General features: G+C 31.4%; 1 protein-coding gene across 1 annotated transcript; it reads left to right on the forward strand.

Annotated features, from left to right (window-relative positions):
- On the forward strand, positions 5,067–7,548 carry LOC105176883 (9-cis-epoxycarotenoid dioxygenase NCED1, chloroplastic). The gene has a single exon (XM_011099822.2). It carries the CDS (start codon positions 5,357–5,359, stop codon positions 7,172–7,174), a length of 1,818 nt encoding a protein of 605 aa, XP_011098124.1. The 5' UTR covers positions 5,067–5,356; the 3' UTR covers positions 7,175–7,548.

A 20,694-nucleotide genomic window follows, 5' to 3' on the forward strand; every position in this document is an offset into this window, starting at 1 on the left:
GTGATATTTAAGGATTATGTTATATGATATTTTTTCATATATGCACAACATGTGATGTTTTCTCAGCAAAAAAAGGATCATATATGCAAAGTGCAAATTTTACAAAGTTGAGATGAAAAGTTGACACAAAAAAAGAAAATAGATGCCAAAATGTAAAAACGGACATAGTTTAAATGGAAAAATGTAATTTACCCTTTCTCTTATATATTTAAAGAACAAAAATTGAGAAATAAATTTAGCAATGTAATTATTGAAGATAGGAAGAGGAATATATAAATGAGGGAAGAAAGAGAAAGTTAAAAAAAAAAAAAAGAAATTATAACTCAACATTTTTATTACTTGTACCTTTCTTTTATGGGACAGAACTACCAAATACCAAGCCGAAAAATAGGGTTTTTGGCAGTTAATTGTCATAAAAACTAACTTGATCTCTTTCTGATCAGTTTATTACATATTAATTAACGTAGCCAGCTAGTCCCCAACTCCCATCCTTTGCGTTGTCTAAGACGATGGTTATGAGGTATGGTATGTCTATATGATATATACCCATTCACAGCTCCACTATGCATCAGAGGATCAGACACATGCAGAACCATACCATGAACTACTAGTGGAGGTATTGTCAGTTGACAGTAATTCCACTTTTTCATATGTTTTTCACCCACACTGTCCAAGCAAAATGTTTTAATGAATAAATTGGATGCACACATCCTCAATATTACAAAAATTCTTATTCAAATAAGGTTCGGGTGAATCAAACTAATTATATAATACGTACTATATATATATATACTACAAGAAAATAGCTTAATAACAACGAAAAGAAAATTAACGTCGAGGTAATTAGCAAGTAAAATTCTCGTTACTAAATCACATTATTTAATATAAGAATTTACTTGCTAATATTTAGCAATGAAAATTTATTTGCTAACAAATATAACGATGAATTGTTTACAATATATAATAAATAGTGTAGATTAGCAACAAAACATTTACTTGCTAATTAGCTCAACGCTAACTTTAGCATCAGATTTTTTTGTAGCAATTGAGCTATCTTCTTGTAGTGATACTTGTCATGTGATTGTTCACTTTTTTTGAACTGTACATTAATCACACAATAAATATATTATACTTACCATATAATTGGTTCTGAAACCCAATCCGAACTAGAATTTTCTCTAAAATTAAGTTAATTACACAAAGACTTATGGTGGTCTTTATAAAATTTTAAATATACCTCTTGAGGTTATAACTATATGATTAGAAGAAATATCATTAATAGCAACGATGTTTATTTTGCAAAATAGTGGAATTTGTTGCTAACGTAGATTAGCAATATAGTTAGTAAGAATTTTACTTGCTAATTAGTTCGACGTTGATTTTAGCATTAAACTTTTTTGTAGCTATCGAGCCATTTTCTTGCAATGTAATTTACTTTAGCACCTACTTATGAGAATAAAGTTATACAAACACCCACTGAGGTTCATTGCATGGACACCCCTCAACGAATGTACTTATAATTTTATAAAAAACAAAGAGATCCCTCACGAGTTGGGCGTTTGCATAATTAGATAACCTCGGAAAGTATCAATATAACTTACTCTATATTTTAGTTTTCAATTTTCCACAAACGTTAGAAGTGACCAAATAAACGTTAAGAATGTCTAATTTTCATAATTAAATGATGTGGGCATCGAATTGAATTTTCAATTCTAAATTTTTATCGTACTTCTTACCTTTTTTGAAAATATGCACCCATTATATATAAAAAAAAATAACATCAATTATTATATTATAATTTGATTTGAAATAGAAAATTCAATCCCTGTATGCAGATGTCCGTAAACTTTGTTGTGTACTATCAAGTTTATATTGTAAGACCCCGTTTGGCAGTTGGTTATATTATTTATTAGTCATCCATGACATTAAGAAAAGCACTATACTTTATAATAAATTAATTTTTTCGCTAATTGGAGCATGATATGTCAAGATATGGTTCTTAATCTAAGATTTTCAAGTTAAATATACCCTAATCATGGTTAAAAGTAGCATTGCTCGACTCATCCGTACCTAATCTTTTTATTTATGTTTTTATAATAATTGTTTACTTTGTATAATTTGAGAAATATCAATTGATGAGTAAGTATTTAAGTGGGGTGTGAATCATTGGATATATAATTTATCAATGAATTATAAATGATGGTAACAAAAATGTGTTGATTTATAAAATGAAATATTGCTCGTATGTATAATGTAATGGTTCATAATATACTAAATGACTGCAGGAGTGTTTGTAATAATTAACTCAACATAAGTGAAATGAGTTTTTTTTTTTTGGTCGAAATAAGATGAAAATGATATTTTTTATTTATTTACAGATTATACTTTTGAACTGTTTAAATCAAGGTCGGTTAAACCGAAAGGTAACTTCTCCCCATCAATTTTGCAACCTAATGATAAATATTAAACTTTTTTCTTAAACACTCAAATTTTCGTTATCTTTTAACTTTTTACTTTTAATTTCAAGCCCTTCCAACTTTCATTACAGCTAAACTTATAATTATGCTTTCGTACCATAAAAGTACAAGTTATTGCAAACACTTTCTACATGTTATGCTTTGGCTTGCATGACGTGAATTGTACAATTCAGAGAGTGTAGGGCTAAACTTATAATTAAAAATATTTTATTAGCCCATACATCTTATAAAATAACTTTTAAACTTATAAGATAACATATCTTTTTTAAAAATAAGCTCTTGAAGTGTTTCGATATATATAGTATGCGTTTCATTACATTATTCAATATATTCAAATTCAAAAACTAATTTAATACATCAATAATTTAAATTGACGAATGCGTTTAAATGAGATAAAGGAACAATAAATTATTATAAAAGTAGACATATAATCACATTCACAGGCCTGAAATTAGACCTTATCCATTGAATAAGGTCTCAATGACAATACCCTTTTACTATCGCTTTGATCGATTGATATGTGAGTAAACGGAATTTGTATTTGACAAGTAAATTCGTGTTATATTCACCTATTTATATAGGTTAATTACACACACCAATGATGAAAATATAGGAAATCACTCCAAAATTAGAAGAATCGCGGCTTAGATATTATTATAAATTTTTTTTTTGTGATTTTACAATTATTTGAAAAATAATTTCTCAATTATTGGCATGTAAACAAGTAGATGGATAATAGTCTTTATCATGGATTAAAGTTTTGAGTAAATAAAATCAGAGCTTTTTCAAATTTATTATAGAAAAATATATAAAATATTTATAAAACTAAAAATTTGAAGATATTACATTGCTCTTTCTAATTTAAACATACATATATTATAATTTTGTGACATTTAATAAACATAAGATTTAACTTATTGTTTTCTCATATTAAATCAAGTTTTGGATAATTAAAAACTTAGAAAAATAAATTATATAGAAAATTACGTAATTATTATGTGATCAATTACGTATTGAAAAACAAGAAAAAAAGAATAATTAATTCGTCAACAATCCGCGGGGTTTCATTAAAAAATCAGTGGAAAGAAAGTGACAAGGTTTTCGACCGGGAACCGGATAAAAAGGTGAAGGGGAAGATGCTGCTTACAAGGTAAGGGGACAAGCGTGTTGGACATTTTTTGATGTGACCTAGATTTAGGTTAAGACCCTAATTAAACTGCCACGTGTTGAGGGAAAATGTCACTGTCTGTAGTTTTAGCGGGTTGAACGCGGGATTTTCTGCTTTTTAGTGAAAATTGACCAATCAGCATCCTCCCACCCAATACCCCTTCACCCATTGGCAAAAGCTTGGTATCAAAGTTTTTGTACGAAAATAAATAAATATTTTTTTATTTTTTATTTTTTATTTTTGGGTCCAATTACAAAGCTAACTACCTTTACTCTCACTTTTCTTACTAATCCCACAATTTTTTTTTTTTTAATTTTTCTCATTTTAAATATTACTCATTCCCTCAATAAAGTAATCTTCCGTAATGGAAGTACCAAAACATCTTTCTTTTTATTATATTGAATTAAACGAATATTTCAAAAGCAAGGAAGATGGGCCAAAACATAGACAGCCTTAATTTGTTTGGGTGGTATTTTGAAATGTTTTGAAGTATTATTTTATTTATTTTTAGTCAAAATGAGTCTACACTAATTATAAGCCCTATAAGAAAAAAAAATTATATACATACTCATACATATATATAACTATATATAAAAAAAAAATATGATTTGACAATGAACAGTAGTTTTTATCTCCCACTAAATAATATCAAACATACCATACTTATTTTATATTATTTTCAAAAATTTATCCAAACATACACACTATATCTAATGCATACTTATTTATCTTTATTTTTTCATTTTATCTGTGACACACCAAAATAAATTAAAAATAAAACCAAACATAGTAAAGAAATTTGTGATATTAATTACTAGCAAATATATTTGAATAAATCTTGTAAAAAAAATTGATCACCTAATTGTGTTTTGATTGTTAATGAAAATGAATGAATATTTTTTTGCAGATTTTTTAAGTGTGCAAGTCTTGTATATATACAAATATATAGCAGGAGATACTAGTTTTGACAAGAGAAATTCAAATTTAAATTAGATATGATCGAACCAAACTAATCATATAATATGTACGATTGGTCCCTTTTTTTTTATATACTTACTTTGCGATTGTTCACTTTTTTTAAGTTATATGTATTCACTTAACATGTGTATTACACTTATCATGTACTTAGTTCATGTATAGTCAAATTTAATTTGAGCTAAAATTTTGTATCTTGACAGGTACTTAAAGTGTAGGTATTTTTAAATTTAAAATAAAATAAAACAATAAAATTCAAGATGTTGTGACCTTCCAAATCAATAACTTGTTATCATTCAAATTTGGGGATGATAACTCGAACTAAGAGAGGTCATCAAAAGAGTTGAGAGGGAAAAGAGAAATGTTAGGGGGGAAGAAAAGAAAAGTGGTGTCGAAGTATGAAGAAGCTATGAACATGAACCGCTTCCACCATCTCGTTTGTGATCAATCCATATTAGAGTTTCCCTTTCCTATATCCAACACGTGGGCTTCTCCTACATGTTAGAAGTGGACCTCCATGCCCACATCTTCCTCTATATATATGCTTACCCCCTCTCTCTCCCCTCCCTATCAATCACTCACCTACAAACATTCTTCTCTCTCTTGCTTTCTTTTCTCTCTCTCTCTCTCCCTATCTATCTTCTCAAGCCAACTATAACTCAAGAACTCTAACACACACACACACACACACACACACTCACCCCTACTCTTTCTTTCAGTGCCAAAATAGGGAGCCATGGCCACTTCAACTTCTACTACAACTTCATTGGTTAAGCCCAAACTTTATGCTCCGTCAAAAGGTGAGCTGGGCTCTTGTACAAACTCATTCCCTTTGAGCCAGCCCAATAAACTACCACCAACCATAAAATGCTCTCTCCAAGCTCCCACACTTCATTTCCCCAAGCAATCCACCACCACCACATATCAAACACCTTCTTCCACTACAATTGCCGCCCCACAAACTAGCATCACCAAGTCGAATTCCCCCGCTTCTCCATCCAAACCTCAATGGAACATCATTCAGAAGGCGGCGGCAATGGCCCTGGAGGCAATTGAGACTGCGTTGACGGCGCATGAGCTTGACCACCCTCTGCCGAAAACAGCTGACCCCAGAGTCCAAATTGCTGGGAACTTCTCTCCGGTGCCTGAGCAGCCTGTCAAGCACAAACTTCCTGTCACCGGAAAAATCCCGGATTCCATTCAAGGGGTGTATGTGAGGAATGGAGCGAATCCGCTCTTCGAGCCTGTCGCCGGCCACCACTTCTTCGACGGCGATGGCATGATTCATGCCGTGCAATTCAAAGACGGCTCAGCGAGCTATGCTTGTCGGTTCACGGAGACGCAAAGGCTCATCCAGGAACGGGCTTTAGGCCGGCCCATTTTCCCCAAAGCCATTGGCGAGCTACACGGCCATTCCGGCATAGCGAGATTGCTCCTTTTCTATGCTCGTGGGCTGTTCAAGCTGGTCGATCACGGCCAGGGCACTGGAGTGGCTAACGCCGGATTAGTGTATTTCAACAACCGGTTATTAGCCATGTCGGAGGATGACTTGCCTTACCACGTGCGAGTGACTCCCAACGGCGACTTGAAAACTGTAGAAAGATACAATTTCAACGGGCAGCTGAAGTCCACCATGATTGCTCACCCAAAGCTCGACCCGGTCTCCGGGGAGCTATTTGCCCTGAGCTACGATGTCATCCAGAAGCCTTACCTGAAATACTTCAGGTTTTCAAGAAACGGGGAGAAGTCAGCTGACATAGAAATCCCAGTTTCTGGACCAACAATGATGCATGATTTCGCCATCACCAAGAAGTTCGTCATCGTGCCTGATCAGCAAGTGGTGTTCAAGATGTCGGAAATGATCAGGGGAGGATCTCCGGTGGTGTATGACAAGAATAAACTCTCCAGGTTCGGGGTATTGGACAAGTACGCAGAGGATGCTACAAAGATGAAGTGGGTGGAAGTTCCTGATTGCTTCTGCTTCCACCTCTGGAATGCGTGGGAGGAGCCGGAGACTGACGAAATCGTGGTCGTCGGGTCATGTATGACTCCACCTGACTCCATTTTCAACGAATGCGACGAGGGACTGAAGAGCATTTTATCAGAAATCAGGCTCAATTTGAAGACGGGCAAGTCCACCAGAAGGCCCATCATGTCTGATGAAGATCAAGTCAATTTAGAGGCGGGGATGGTGAACAGAAACTGGCTCGGAAGGAAAACCCGATACGCATACTTGGCGATCGCAGAGCCGTGGCCTAAAGTCTCCGGTTTTGCTAAAGTTGATCTCTTCACAGGTGAAGTGAATAAATTCTTCTATGGGGAAGAGAAATACGGCGGGGAACCCCTGTTTCTGCCGACAGACCCCAACTCCGGAGCAGAAGACGATGGCTACATTCTGGCCTTCGTGCATGACGAGAAGGCCTGGAAATCAGAGCTGCAAATAGTTAATGCCAAGACTATGAGCCTGGAGGCTTCTGTCAAACTCCCTTCAAGAGTTCCATATGGCTTTCACGGCACATTCATCAGCGCCAAAGACTTGGCAAATCAGGCCTGATTCTGGTTACCGATCCATGTTTCACGGCGGAGAATTGCCTGAGGGATGGTTGGAGATACGTCCCCGGAGTCTCGAAGCCGTTTCCAAGAAGAGCCCCCCTTCTTAATTCATATGGGGTTCTATAAATTCCAATGCATTTCTCTTTCTTTGGTTTGTTTCTTGAACATTTTGATGTGGGAGGTTTTAGGTGGAGCAGCTTGTAGCTTTTGGCTGTAGGTAGAATGGAAGCTCAGCTGGTTTCTGCTTATTCTTTCACATAGTGTGTGTGTATTCAGACAGTATACATAGCATACGTATAGGTTTACAGGACAATACAGTTTAATAATGTTCTGTGAATACATTATATATACAGGTCTTTTTGTCTTTCCATGTTACATACATACACCCCTGTTTTCTTGTATAAAAACTCTTTCCTTTTCACCATCTTCTAAAACTTTGCTACTCTACTGCTGTTGTTTGTATTGTTACAGAAACCTGGAATGGTTGATTTCCCGACATCGTTGGAGAATGCAATATTATACCTGGTAGCAAAACATCCAGCTCGGATCAGGAAATTCCCGTTCAAATTAGGCATAGTCATACTTGAACTGGTCATGTGATTGATGTAATATTCTGAAAGAATGACAAATCACATGTGTGATTTGACCAGACTAAGTTTGAATAAAAGATTTTCATCCGAATCCTCTTTTCATGTACATGACACACAGATGAATAATAGAAAAAGAGTTCAGAAAGATACATGAACAACGCATGGATCAAATATTTCCGTAAGCGATAAAATTGACGGCACTTAAATTCGATGGTTGAATTTTCTATAATTAGAATCATATTGTATATTTTATTTCATTTACTATGTACACACTATCTAAATACAATCTTTCAAAATTTTACATCAATGCTTGATAAGTAGAACTCAAACACTCTATAATTAGCTTGAAATTGACTACACTCACTGAAAATATTCAGCATTAGTCATTAAAAAAAAGTTAGCAAAAATAATGAGAGTCAATGTGATTGGTGGTGGGGTTGATGACACTGAAATTGATACAAAAATGTCTCAACTCTCTTGTCAATTCTCATGCAAATCACCATCTTATTTCTGGCAGCATCTGATTGGCCAGTTCCAAGTGGCTTCAGCCAATCGCACCTCCAAACACCGGTCGTCTAGATTTTGCACCACTACTCGTGATATCAGCGTGGAAAGATCAAATGCTTTAACTGCATTTAAAAAGAAAAGCGACGAGTCTCCGATTAAAATTCTTCGATTTTTAATAATGATAACGATATTTTAAAAAACTGAAAATAATTATAAATTTTTTAATATTTTTCCTAAAAAAAGACACCTGATATTAATAATATATGATACTGACAAGACCTTACAATAGGAGTATTTACAATAATTTCTACTTTTTAAACGGAAATAAGTTGTAGAGAAAGTTGTAAGTTAAGCTGTATTAAAAATAAAGTTAGAATATTTGAAAAAATAGTTTAAATTTTACGATTTTTCCAATATAAGTTGCATAAATCGATAAGGGAGTTGCTTATAACTTCTAGCTTTTTTCTAAGTATGATATAATGTGATGTTTGAAGAGTGTGTAAACATTTGTGTTTATCACTGATTGTGAATCAACAATTTACTCCTGATATATATATATATATATATATATATAGTGCCTGGAAAAATAATATACTCTTTTAGGGTCAATGCTTATTGAAAAGTGACAGCAAAGGTTCATTTATTTTATTTAAATTGCACTTAGGACCCATATTTTCTAACTTTTTCACTAGTGATCATCAAAGTTTTTATCTGTTTCCACTGCTGTGTGTGATGGAAGCTTTAGCCTGTTTGTTTATGTTTGCGTTTTCAATGAAAAATATGTATTAATTTTATTTAAGTTTTCGTATTTAAAGTCTATCTTTCTGTTATTTAAGAATGTAATGATTGAAATTTTTTTCTTATATATAAAAATATTTATTTACTTCAACCAATCATTACTTATTCTTACAATGTTATATATGTGATTTTTTCTCTTCAAAATGTGTTACCAAAAATATATAGACATATATGCATGTATATATAGTTTAAGGATTAAATGCATTTTTTATCCCGTAAATTAGGTCGTTTGGTGTTTTCATCTTTTAATTTTTTAGATAGCATTTTGGTCCTACATCTTTTTAATTTTTACGATTTCAGATCTTTTTCTCGCCGTAGTTCACCTCTACCAGCTAGAAGACTGAATTCCGACAGAAAAATGATTGAAATTGCGAAACTTAAAATGATTTAGGACCAAATTCCTTTCCTAAAAAGTTGAAGGACAAAATAATGGCATAAACGGACCAATAGGAATCAATTATATATAAAATGTCATGTGTGAAACACATGTATTTTCTGACGAGAAAGGTGAACTTTTCGAAAACTAAGATCATAAAAATTAAAAAGATATAGGATCATTATGCTACTATATAAAGTTAAAATACGAAAACATCAAATGAACTAAGTTACGAGACTCTATGCTTCAATTCACATTACTATGTTTAATTTGAGTTGTGAAATATCCTAAAATCTTTCAAAGAAACTTCGTATCGTATCGTCGTTTTTGTGTCAGTGCATCATAAATAAATAACGATCTCTATTAATGTGCGGTCGTTTTTGAATCTTTTCTTTTCGGCAGAATTTCCTGCCGAAGCAATTTTGAATGCAGATACGTTAGCGGGATGTGGACATAGAACAAAGCAGCCATGTTTGCCCTTTTGGTAGGGAGTTTATGTTGTCCATGCATTTCTGGGTACAAAGACGGCTACAAATGAACTTGGAGTACTCGGACTTGTCTAGCTATATATCATTGATCAACCCCGGCAGGAGACAATCTCAAATTCCAAGCGCATAAAATTTTACTTGGGGCAACAACTAGGTCTTTGTGCATTTTTACTAGGAATAATTGCACCGCATTTTTATAAATTTTGGTGTAATTAAATATAAATTTTATACCTAATATCCTGATACTTGTTTTATCCAACAGATAGATCCATCTGTCAGTAAAATTCACAATATATGTTGAAATGAATAAGAAAAAAAAAGTTATGAGGGTGAAGATGTACCTCCTCACGCATGCATTATTGTGTAAAGATGGATGATTGTAGTTTGGTCAGAAAAGATTTCTGTGGTCTCCAATATGTCAGTAATATGTCAACTCTTTTTTTTTCGCTAATATCAACAAATTTTGTGATTTTTTACAGATGAATAGATTTATTTATTGGATGAAAACAAACATAAAGAATATTATATATAATTTTACAAATCATAAAAAATATACATATAATTACACCAAACTCTCATATGCTTGTGTAATTAATTATCCTTTTTTGCTAGTATTTTCTATGTTTGTTTCGTTCAAACTATTCGAAATCACGTGATTTATAGAAAATTCTACGTCACACCCTAATTGAGCCTTCAAGAATTGGTGGGTGGAGTATGTTGCGAAACTTATTTCTTTTAAATATCCATGAATATTTTGGGTGGTGGATATCGATTATTGAATGGAAAATGTCGATTTTTGTTTTCTTTTTTGGTAAAGACGTGCAAAACAAATACTTTTACTTAAAACATATATGTCACCAAATTTGTTTTAACTTGACATTTCAAGCGCATTGATTTTTCATCAATTTACCAATCAAATTTGATTTATTAATCCGATATATTCTACTATTTTGATTTATTTTTTTTCTCTCAAAAGAATTGCAATTTTAGTCTTATAAGTATGGGAGGCGAAAATTTTAGTCATGTAGAGATTCATTCTGATAATTTTGTCCTATAATTTTAAAAGTTTCACACATTGAAGAGAAAAATGGTATAGGGTGCACATTCCAGCCATTTTAGCAAATTCCGACCATATTTTAATTTTTCTCAATGGGTTTAAATGCTTTTTGGTCCTGCAATTTAGATTATTTTTGGCGTTTTCGCTTTTTAACTTTTCATGATAGCATTTTAATTCTCACGTGATATTTTAGTATTGGGGCTTTGTTCCTATTAATTCATTTCTGCGAGCAGTTTTTTGTGTTTTAACTTTTTAGAGAAGTCCACAGCCCTTTTCTTGTCCTTTATTTATAGTGTGTTCAATTGCAAATTCTGTTCTTCTTTCCCTCAGCAACGCAGGTCATCAGAAATGTCATTGCACTGCAATATGGCCTATGCCCGTCACATCATTTATGGACAAACCCTCATCAACTTGTGCAGATGAGTCCACCGACCAGTTGTGCAACATAGCCCTACACTCTCCATTTGTGAATACATAAGACCTGCACCCTACATATGAATGATAAGTTGAGTATTGTTCCAATTATGTGGATCCATTAATGAAAGTTGCTATCTACTCATGACTACAAACACAGCAAACCATTTAATGCAATACATGTGATTGTTTTGTTGTTTTGTAGACCACCATTACTCCAATGTTTCTTATCTTTTCCAAGTGGTTTATGTTGTCCTAAAAATGGTGAATTTGGCAGACATTTGAGTAGGACAAATGAGGGGAAACAATATTTTGGGTTTTATAAGTTAGGTCTGTTTCACTTTTGATCCAATTTATCACAGGATTAACATTTTCAATCACCTAACTTATAAAAATTGATACTTTTGGTTCCCATTCACTTCCCTGTCCACAACTTAACAGTGCAAGCCATGCATCCAACATGTTTTTAGGACAACGTAAACTAGAAGAGAGAAATTCCCCTTTCTCTTTGCCTTAATTTCCTTCAAAATACCCTCAAACGTAGTTATTTTTCCCCACCAAAAGTAGTCTCAAGCTCGAAAACACTCCAATTTTTCCCCCAACCAAAAATACTTAGTGGCCACGTGCTGTTGATTTGTAGAAAAAAAGTGGATGGGAACCAAAGTGCTAATGTTTGTAATTACAGAACCAAAAGTGAAATGGACCGCATTTATGCAATCGAAAAATGCTATTTCTCCAAAAAAATGATATATTCTTTTCTCTATTTCAAATTTATTTGTTGTTAGGGAAATTGCATTTTTCGTTTCAAAATTTGGGGTCACAACACTTTCTCATTTACGAGATTATCGTTAATAGTTTCATAAATTACAAAAAAAAAAAAAATTTACTTTTATTTTTTTCGTTAGATTTTGTTAATATTTTAATTTTAAAAAAAAGGACATATTAGATATGTGGAAGGTATCCAAAAGTAGAATAGTTAATTTCAATAGAATCCCCTCATATTAGTTTATAGTCTAATTAAATACCCTGATTTTGAAGTAGCGCACCTATGCCCATTTTGTTAGTCGCACGAATGCCGTAAAAGTTTTCAGTGAATTGGCTGTTCCACCTGCATTTAGTATATACTATCTCTACTTTTAGTAGCTGTTGGATCTCCACTGAATACATAAGAGACGTCAGATCTAACCAACTTTTAGCAACCATTTTATTTAAAATTTTGAAATAAGGATTAGATTTAAAAAAAATCTTGAAACTTAATACATATAAATACAATTATAGTGTTGGGAAAATTGCATAACAATTTAAATTTCGTTTTGAAATCAATGATCGGATATATTAATCAGTTCCTAAATCAATACACAAATAACTGGGTTGGAACAAAATAATAGCGAAAACAGTTAGATATATTATTTTACAATAAATTAAAGAATAACTTACAATAAGAGCTATATCATAACAACCTATAATGCATGGATACGGACACTGCAAGACGAACACGACACGACACGGACACGGTGATGTGAAAAATGTAGAAAAATTAGGATACGACACGGCACTAATACAACTATATGATGTATATTTTTATTATATGTATTGTTAAAATCTCATAAAATTAAAATATGCAATGTGAACAATATCAAGATAAAATATAAAATAAGCATGTCATACATCTATATTTTTAACCAAATGTGGTTTCAAAAATATACATAATCAGTTTATTTTAAAGTACGAAATAAAAATATTTAATATTCAAATTAATTAAACCATTATGACCATATCACAAATTTTTAGTAATTTCTTAAAAAAAACTTTTAGTTGAAATGAGTGAGTTAATTCTTTAATTTTTTATTAGTCAAAATTCTTTTCCTTTTTTTTCAAAAAAATAGATCAAAACTTTTTGAAATTATAAAATAATTCAAAACGTGTTTGACGCACCTTTAAAATATTTTTCATTATTTTTATTGTCAGACACGTGATTTCCGTGTTCGACACATGTCCGACACTTTATTGTGTAATTTTTGGAATATTCGTGTACTATAGGTAACAACTCTCGGTCCAACAGAAATTGCACACTAACCGATATCAGAAAAATTGCTTGCATTGAAGAAATTATACGTTACGTCCATAAATCTTTATCATAGGTAGGAGACTTGGAGAATACGCTCCTACGACACAAAGGAAAACTCCAAAGCCAGAAGAAAAAATTTGGATTTGATCAAATAAACGAGCGAAGCATCGGAGAGAAGAATACAAACATATAGACGAATCATGGCAAAGGCATATGATGGTAGAGTACGTCTTTGTGGATTTCAAAAAGGAGCTTTATTTATGTGAAAGACAGAAGCAGCTGTACCCCTTGGAAAACGGGTGAATGCAATTTACCCCCCTGTTATATTAAAAATGAGCACATTACTCCCCTATGAAAAAAATATAGCAATTTACCTTCCTATACTTTTTAAAATGAAGCAATTTACCTCCTTTATATAGGGAGGTAGATTGCTTCATTTTAAAAATCATAGGGGGGTAAATTGTTGTATTTTAAAAAATATAGGGAGGTAAATTGCTATTTATTTTTTCACAAGGGGGTAATTTGCTCATTTGCGATATCACAAGGGGGTTGCTTGCATTTTTCCCCTTGGAAAACTAAACACCAAATTTCATAGTCTTTACAGAATAACTCAAGTTGTAGGAGTTCCAACATATAGATTGAAAAAAGGAAATGGTGTTCTTTCCTAAAAACAAGAATTAACATCGTCAAAATATAAAAAATAAATTAAATAGAAAAATTAAAATCAGAACCATCATGTCATCAAATTATTATGTAATAGATAAATTTCCGTATACCGAATAAAATAGTTTTCTTTTTTTTTTCCCTTTATAAGAGAAGGAATTACATCGTTCAGATATAAAAAATTATAATGTGTTTGAAGATTTAAAATAAGTGTTTATCAACTTAATATAAACAGAATAATTTTCATTTACAACTTCTGTGTTGAACTAATTAAATTAAAAATGATTTAAACCAAAATTTATAAGTAGTTTCCTAGACAACTTCTGTAACTTATTGATAAAATTTTAAATATTAAACTATTGTTTTAGACACTCCGACTTTAATTTTTTTTCATTTCTAACTTTTATTTCAAACACTCTCGACTTTTACTATTACTTAACTAACAAATTTCTCTACATCTTATTCCCACCCTAAAATAAAAAATATTACAAACACTCCATAAAAAGACACAGAGTTAGGTCTCAAAATGGAAAATATTATTTCATCAATTACATACTATCTAGGGAGATTAATTAAACAAATACCTTTTAATTTGCAGCTTATCTTAATATTCAATTTTATCACTTAATAAACAATATTCTGATAGCTTATCATAATATGATTGTTAATTATTGACATTAATTACTGTTTCCTAGTTAAGAATACTGCCCAAACTGGTGAGTGCTGCTGATTCAAAACCCACAACTACTAAGACAATCAAATCCCACCATATCCCCCCAAAAAAAAATGACAATCCAATCCCTTTTGCATTTTAACTAGATTTCACATTCTCCAACTAATACATAAATGTCACATTTTCGCAATAAGGCCTTGTTTGGGGGACAGACTGAGTTTCCTAACTACGAGATTGTGAATTAAAGCTTCGTGAATGTAGGTATGATTAATAGTCCATTTTTAAATTGAACATGGTGGTTGATTCGCAAATATTGGTATATTAAATTAGTATTTGAGTTTAATGTACTGTTGTAGCAAGGAATAATATACATAAATAAAAATAATAATAAATGTCACATTTGGGTCAATCTTCAAAATATAATTATTTAAAATCCATATGATATATTAAAGTGAAAGTACCTTTTTAGTGTCTCACTTAATTTTGGTATGATAATTTATTTATAATTTTTTAAATTAATTAAATAATTATTTCTTAACTTCTCCATTTATTGTAGCTTTTCATAACTATCTTTTGGGGGTTATTTATTTTCCAGCATTATTTATTATCTTTGTTTGTCAATTTTTTTTATAAATCAAAATATTTACATTAATTTATTATCTTAATATATATTTTTAGATACCTTTATAAATTACAAAACTTAATAATACAATTCATATAAATATTTTATATTAATATCTTTAAAAGTTATCCAAATACATAAACTGTGTCACACTTACTAATTTATATTATAATCACAGAGACGATCTCCTCGACTTCCTAACCACATTTTATCTCTTTCTAAAATTCTCCTTCCTTCTAAGAATTCCTCTTTATAAATTCCTGTATCTACCAATATGTCAGGCAACTCATTTTTGTTTTAATATTTTAAATAAATGATATATATATATGATTATATTAATATCTCGATAAACCGAGCAATATATCAATGTGACTAACATAAATAAATAAATTATAGTAACTTACATAAGTGAGACAAACATCCACACTTCCAGTGAGACTCGAACCCATAATTTTAAATTTATTCATAAAATTTTAATCTTAACCATTAAGCTAAAATATTATTAGTCCATAATAGGTTACACATTAAAGGAGTTAGGTAACTAGCTTTGATCCTCGGGCAAAATTGCCTCCTAAGAAAAGAGAAAAACCTCATCATCTCATGCATTAAGTTGCCACTTCACCCGCTTTCTTGAAATTAAGGGGATTCTACTTTTCTCTTTTGTCTATTAATATTTTTACGTGAGGGTTTGTCGCAGTTAACCTGTTCCTTGTTCCTGCAGCCCACATGACCGTTACTGGCTCAAACTCTGGAATTATGACTCGACCTTCTTCTAATAAGCAAATCTGTCGAACAATATCAACCTAAAATTCAATGGATTTTTTTTTACAAGAAAAAAGATGATGGGGTCGGGTGGCTAGATCTGGTACCCTGAGATCGGGTCGTTGAATCCCTTTTTTGAACTTCCCACGAGTGAATACTGATAACAGAACAAACGTTAGGTTTGTCGGGTAGCCCCCAACTAAGGTCCTTTGATGTTTAAGTTAGAAAAATGAGGTCGAAAGCGATCAACAGAGGGCGAGTAAGATCAAGAAAATATGATAAATGTACTTGCCTATAAATATTTATAAATGTTGGTATTTATAATGTACGGTACCTTATAGGAACTTACCACGTGGCATCATCTGGTGGTCCGTGTGTCGGGTGATCTAACGATCCTCAGAGCGGGTGGGTCAATTGGATTGGGTCACGACCCGACCCGCACCTTCATGCACAGATCATGCCCTTTACTGCAAATTTCTTAAAAAAGAAGGGCATTTTGATCTTTTGGTAATTTACCCTTATCAAAAGAAATTGCCCTCATAAAGCTCGAGGCAAAAGCGGGTAAGCTGCATCACCACGAGAAATTGGGCGGAGAGGCAGGTTGAGGGATTTTCAGCCATGCACATCTCGCAATTTTCTAAGTATAGTTCCCAGGATATTCGCCCCAGGTCTTCAGCTTTGCAAGAAAATAGCAAACCCCTCAATCCAAAAACATAGCCTCAAGTCATCACATGATCTGATGGGAGTGGGATACTTCACGTCACCTGTTTAGGTACTGCTCAGATGGGTGGGTATATGAGCAGTTGGATGTGTATAAAATGGTGTAATCAAATAGTATTGGGGAAAATTGTATTTTTGGTCTAACACGATAAACAGTGTTGCAATTTTGATCTCATAGTTATAACTTATATGGGCTTAACATATTTGATCTCATAGGATAGAAAATTATGTAGCATTTTTTGTTCCATAAGATAAAAAACTGTGGCACATTTGGTCCAATAGGATAAAAAGTTATAGCTTCTTTTGTCTCAAATGCTACAATTTTTTAGACTATGGGACCAAATGGACTAAGTCGGTAAACTGTGGGATCAAAAGTGTAACACCCGTTATCGTGTGGGACAAATGCTCAGTACAAGTTTATACGGGGAGCCGAGCAGATTTGATGTTTGTGAAAAATTTAAAACTAAATAAAGAAAAATATTTATTTATTTGGTAAAAAAAATATTAAGTAAAATATATTTGTTATTCTATTAGCTGCAAGAAATAAAATTATAATAATATAAATATTTAAAGCAAAAAACTCAAAATTAGAAGAAGCTAGAGGTTGGTAGTTACTATATCCTGAATAAAATAATTATGGGAATATTTGAATAAGAAATATTAAGGATATTTTTGTAAATTTTCATAATGCAAACCAAGTTGTGCCTTATGTGTGTGCAAATTTATAATATCACTTAAAATAAAGTATTTATTATTTAATAAAATATGTACAAAACAATATTAATATAGAATTTAAAAAAGAATTATGTCAAAAATAGATGCATAAAAAAATAAGTATTGAAAGATAATGGGGAAGTGGGAAGTTAGATAAATAAATTAAAAGAAATCAAATTAAATAATAGAAAATATATAAAATGGCAGATAAAAAAATTAAGACGCCAAAATACCTGTCTCCCTTAATAATAAAATATAGATATATATATATATATAATACATATATGTAACTATGAAGTCACAAAAATAAGCTCCAACAATCATGTTTAGAAGAAGAGATATGAAAGGATATAATTTGGCAACAGAGGCAGGTGAAATTACTTAAATGTTCCTTAAAAAAACATCATCCTACCTGTGTATGTTGGTACTAAAACTAACCTCAACCAAAAAAAGAAAACCACATATGAATCCGTCAAAGGTTATTACGTATCACATTTATAATGCACAGTCATTCTAAAAAATTACTCGATTTAGTGTCAGATACATATTGAATATAAAAATGGCGTTGGACACGCCAAAACATTTTGTAGGCGTGTTCGACACATTTTGGACATGTTTAGGGCTATTTTTATAATTTTAAAAAGTTTTGAGTTGTCTTTAACAAAAAAAGAATTTTAGGCTTAATAAAAAAATAAAAAGTTAATTCACTCCTCTCAAACTAAAAGTTTTGGGATGAAATTACCAAGAATTCGAGATATTTTCATGATGATTAAACTAATTTGAATTATTATAAAAGTTTAATTGCAAACTTTTTAAAATAAACCGATTATGTATATGTTTAAAGCCACATTTGGTTAAAAATGTAGATGTAAGACATGCTTATTTTATATTTACCTTGATATTTTCATATGGCACATTTTAATTTTATGAGAAATTGAGAATATATAATAATAATATATATTAATTGTATATAGCCGTGCCAGTTTCATATCGTGTCTTAATTTTATTATATTTTTTCGTATCGTTCTATCTATATCGTATCGTGTTCGTGTTCATACATCCTAATCTGACATCACATACCCAGAATGAGTGGCTTTAAATGAGCCGATCTTAAAGACGTATATTTGTTGTTGATGAGGTTTTGTCATAAAAAAACAACTCAAGGCTGAGGCATTTCCAAGAAAGTTTAGTACACTAATGAAAGGCATTTTGTCTGAAATTCATTAAAGAAATGTCACAAACTTGGGCTCAAGAGACATGAAAGGGCCATAGAAAGATGTTCTTGGAGACTATATGTTTATAATGGGAAAAGTATTATTTTAATCCGCTAAATATACCTAATTTTAATTTTAGTCCGATAACTATGTCTATTTTTGTTCAGGTTCAGTAACTTACGAAATTACTTACTTTTAGTCCTCTGACAGATTTTCGGACAATTTTACCCCTATGAGTGCATATTTGAAAGGCAGTTTTAGTCCATATGCACTCATAGGGGTAAAATTGTCTGAAAATCTGTCAGAGGATTAAAAGTAAGTAATTTTGTAAGTTACTGGACCTGAACCAAAATAGACATAGTTATCGGACTAAAATTAAAATTAGGCATACTTAGCGGATTAAAATAATACTTTTTTCTGTTTTTAATTACAAAATCATGTATATATATATATATATATATATATATATGTTTTGTAGAGCTTCTACCTGACTTTGGATATTAAATACTTGCCACATTATTTGCAGCAACAAATGGAAACAAGTGTAGGAAACCCACTTAGTTAGGTATTTTAATTCATAATTCTGGATATTAGACTAGTATATTTGATATATTTACGCTCTGTCCAAGTTTTTACAGTATTTTTGGTCCTATATTAATGTAGGTCATTAAATATTTTTGCTCGTTAACTTTTTATAGTTGCTTTTTGGTTCTATATTTTTTTAATTTTTATAATTTAATTTTTTTAATCGGAATCACCTCCACCAGCGAGAAGCGTGAACTCCAATCAAAAAGGGATTGAAATTGCAAAAGTTAAAAATGATGCATAACCAAAATGCTACTCTAAAAAAATTAAAGGATGAAAAATGCTGGCAAAATGGGCCAGTAGGAATAGTAGCTCCAATTTTGAAAAAGTTCACGTAAAATGAAAATGCATTTTTTCAGCGAGAAGAGTGAACTCCAGCGAAAACAAGGATTGGAATGTCAAAAATTAAAAAGATATAAGACCAAAATATTACATTAAAAAGATAAAAGACGAAAATATTAAATGAGCTAAATTAGGAGACCAAAAGTGCATGAGTGTTTTTATTACTATGAAATACATATAAAAGAAATAATCGACCAATGAAAAATCAGTACAATGAAAACTAGTAATAACGATAAAGTATTCAAGAGATAGGTCTGAAATGGTTACCATGATTTTGGTTTTGTCATAATATAAATATCAATGACAAGTATTATGTATTAAGTTGTCACTATAGATAATTAGTAGTATATTTATATATAGTGATAATTATATTTTATTGTCACTATATATATTGTTATTTATAAATATGCGATTAATTATCTATAACAATAAATTTATGCCATTTTTTAATTAATAGTTATATCTACTTAACTATTATCTATATAAATCTTTGTAATGACAAAATAAAATTTTTGGTTACTTAATATAGATAATTGAAAAAGTAATATTTTAGTCCGCTAAGTATGCCTAATTTTAATTTTAGTTCGATAACTATGTCCATTTTTGTTTAGGTCCAATAACTTACGAAATTGCTTACTTTTAGTCCTCTGGCAGATTTTCGAACAATTTTACCCCTATGCAACTTGTGAAATACAGTTTTAGTCCATATGCACTCATAGAGGTAAAATTGTCCAAAAATCTGTCAAAAGACTAAAAATAAGCAATTTCGTAAATTACTGGATCTAAACAAAAATGGACATCGTTATCGGACTAAAATTAAAATTAGGCATACTTGGCGGACTAAAATAATACTTTTTCCTATAAATAATTATGCAAAATTTTAACATTGTTATTTAATTGTTTGTTGTTAATATTTTCTTTTTTGTGG

This window comes from Sesamum indicum, linkage group LG14, assembly GCF_000512975.1.
Source record: "Sesamum indicum cultivar Zhongzhi No. 13 linkage group LG14, S_indicum_v1.0, whole genome shotgun sequence".
NCBI lineage: Eukaryota > Viridiplantae > Streptophyta > Magnoliopsida > Lamiales > Pedaliaceae > Sesamum > Sesamum indicum.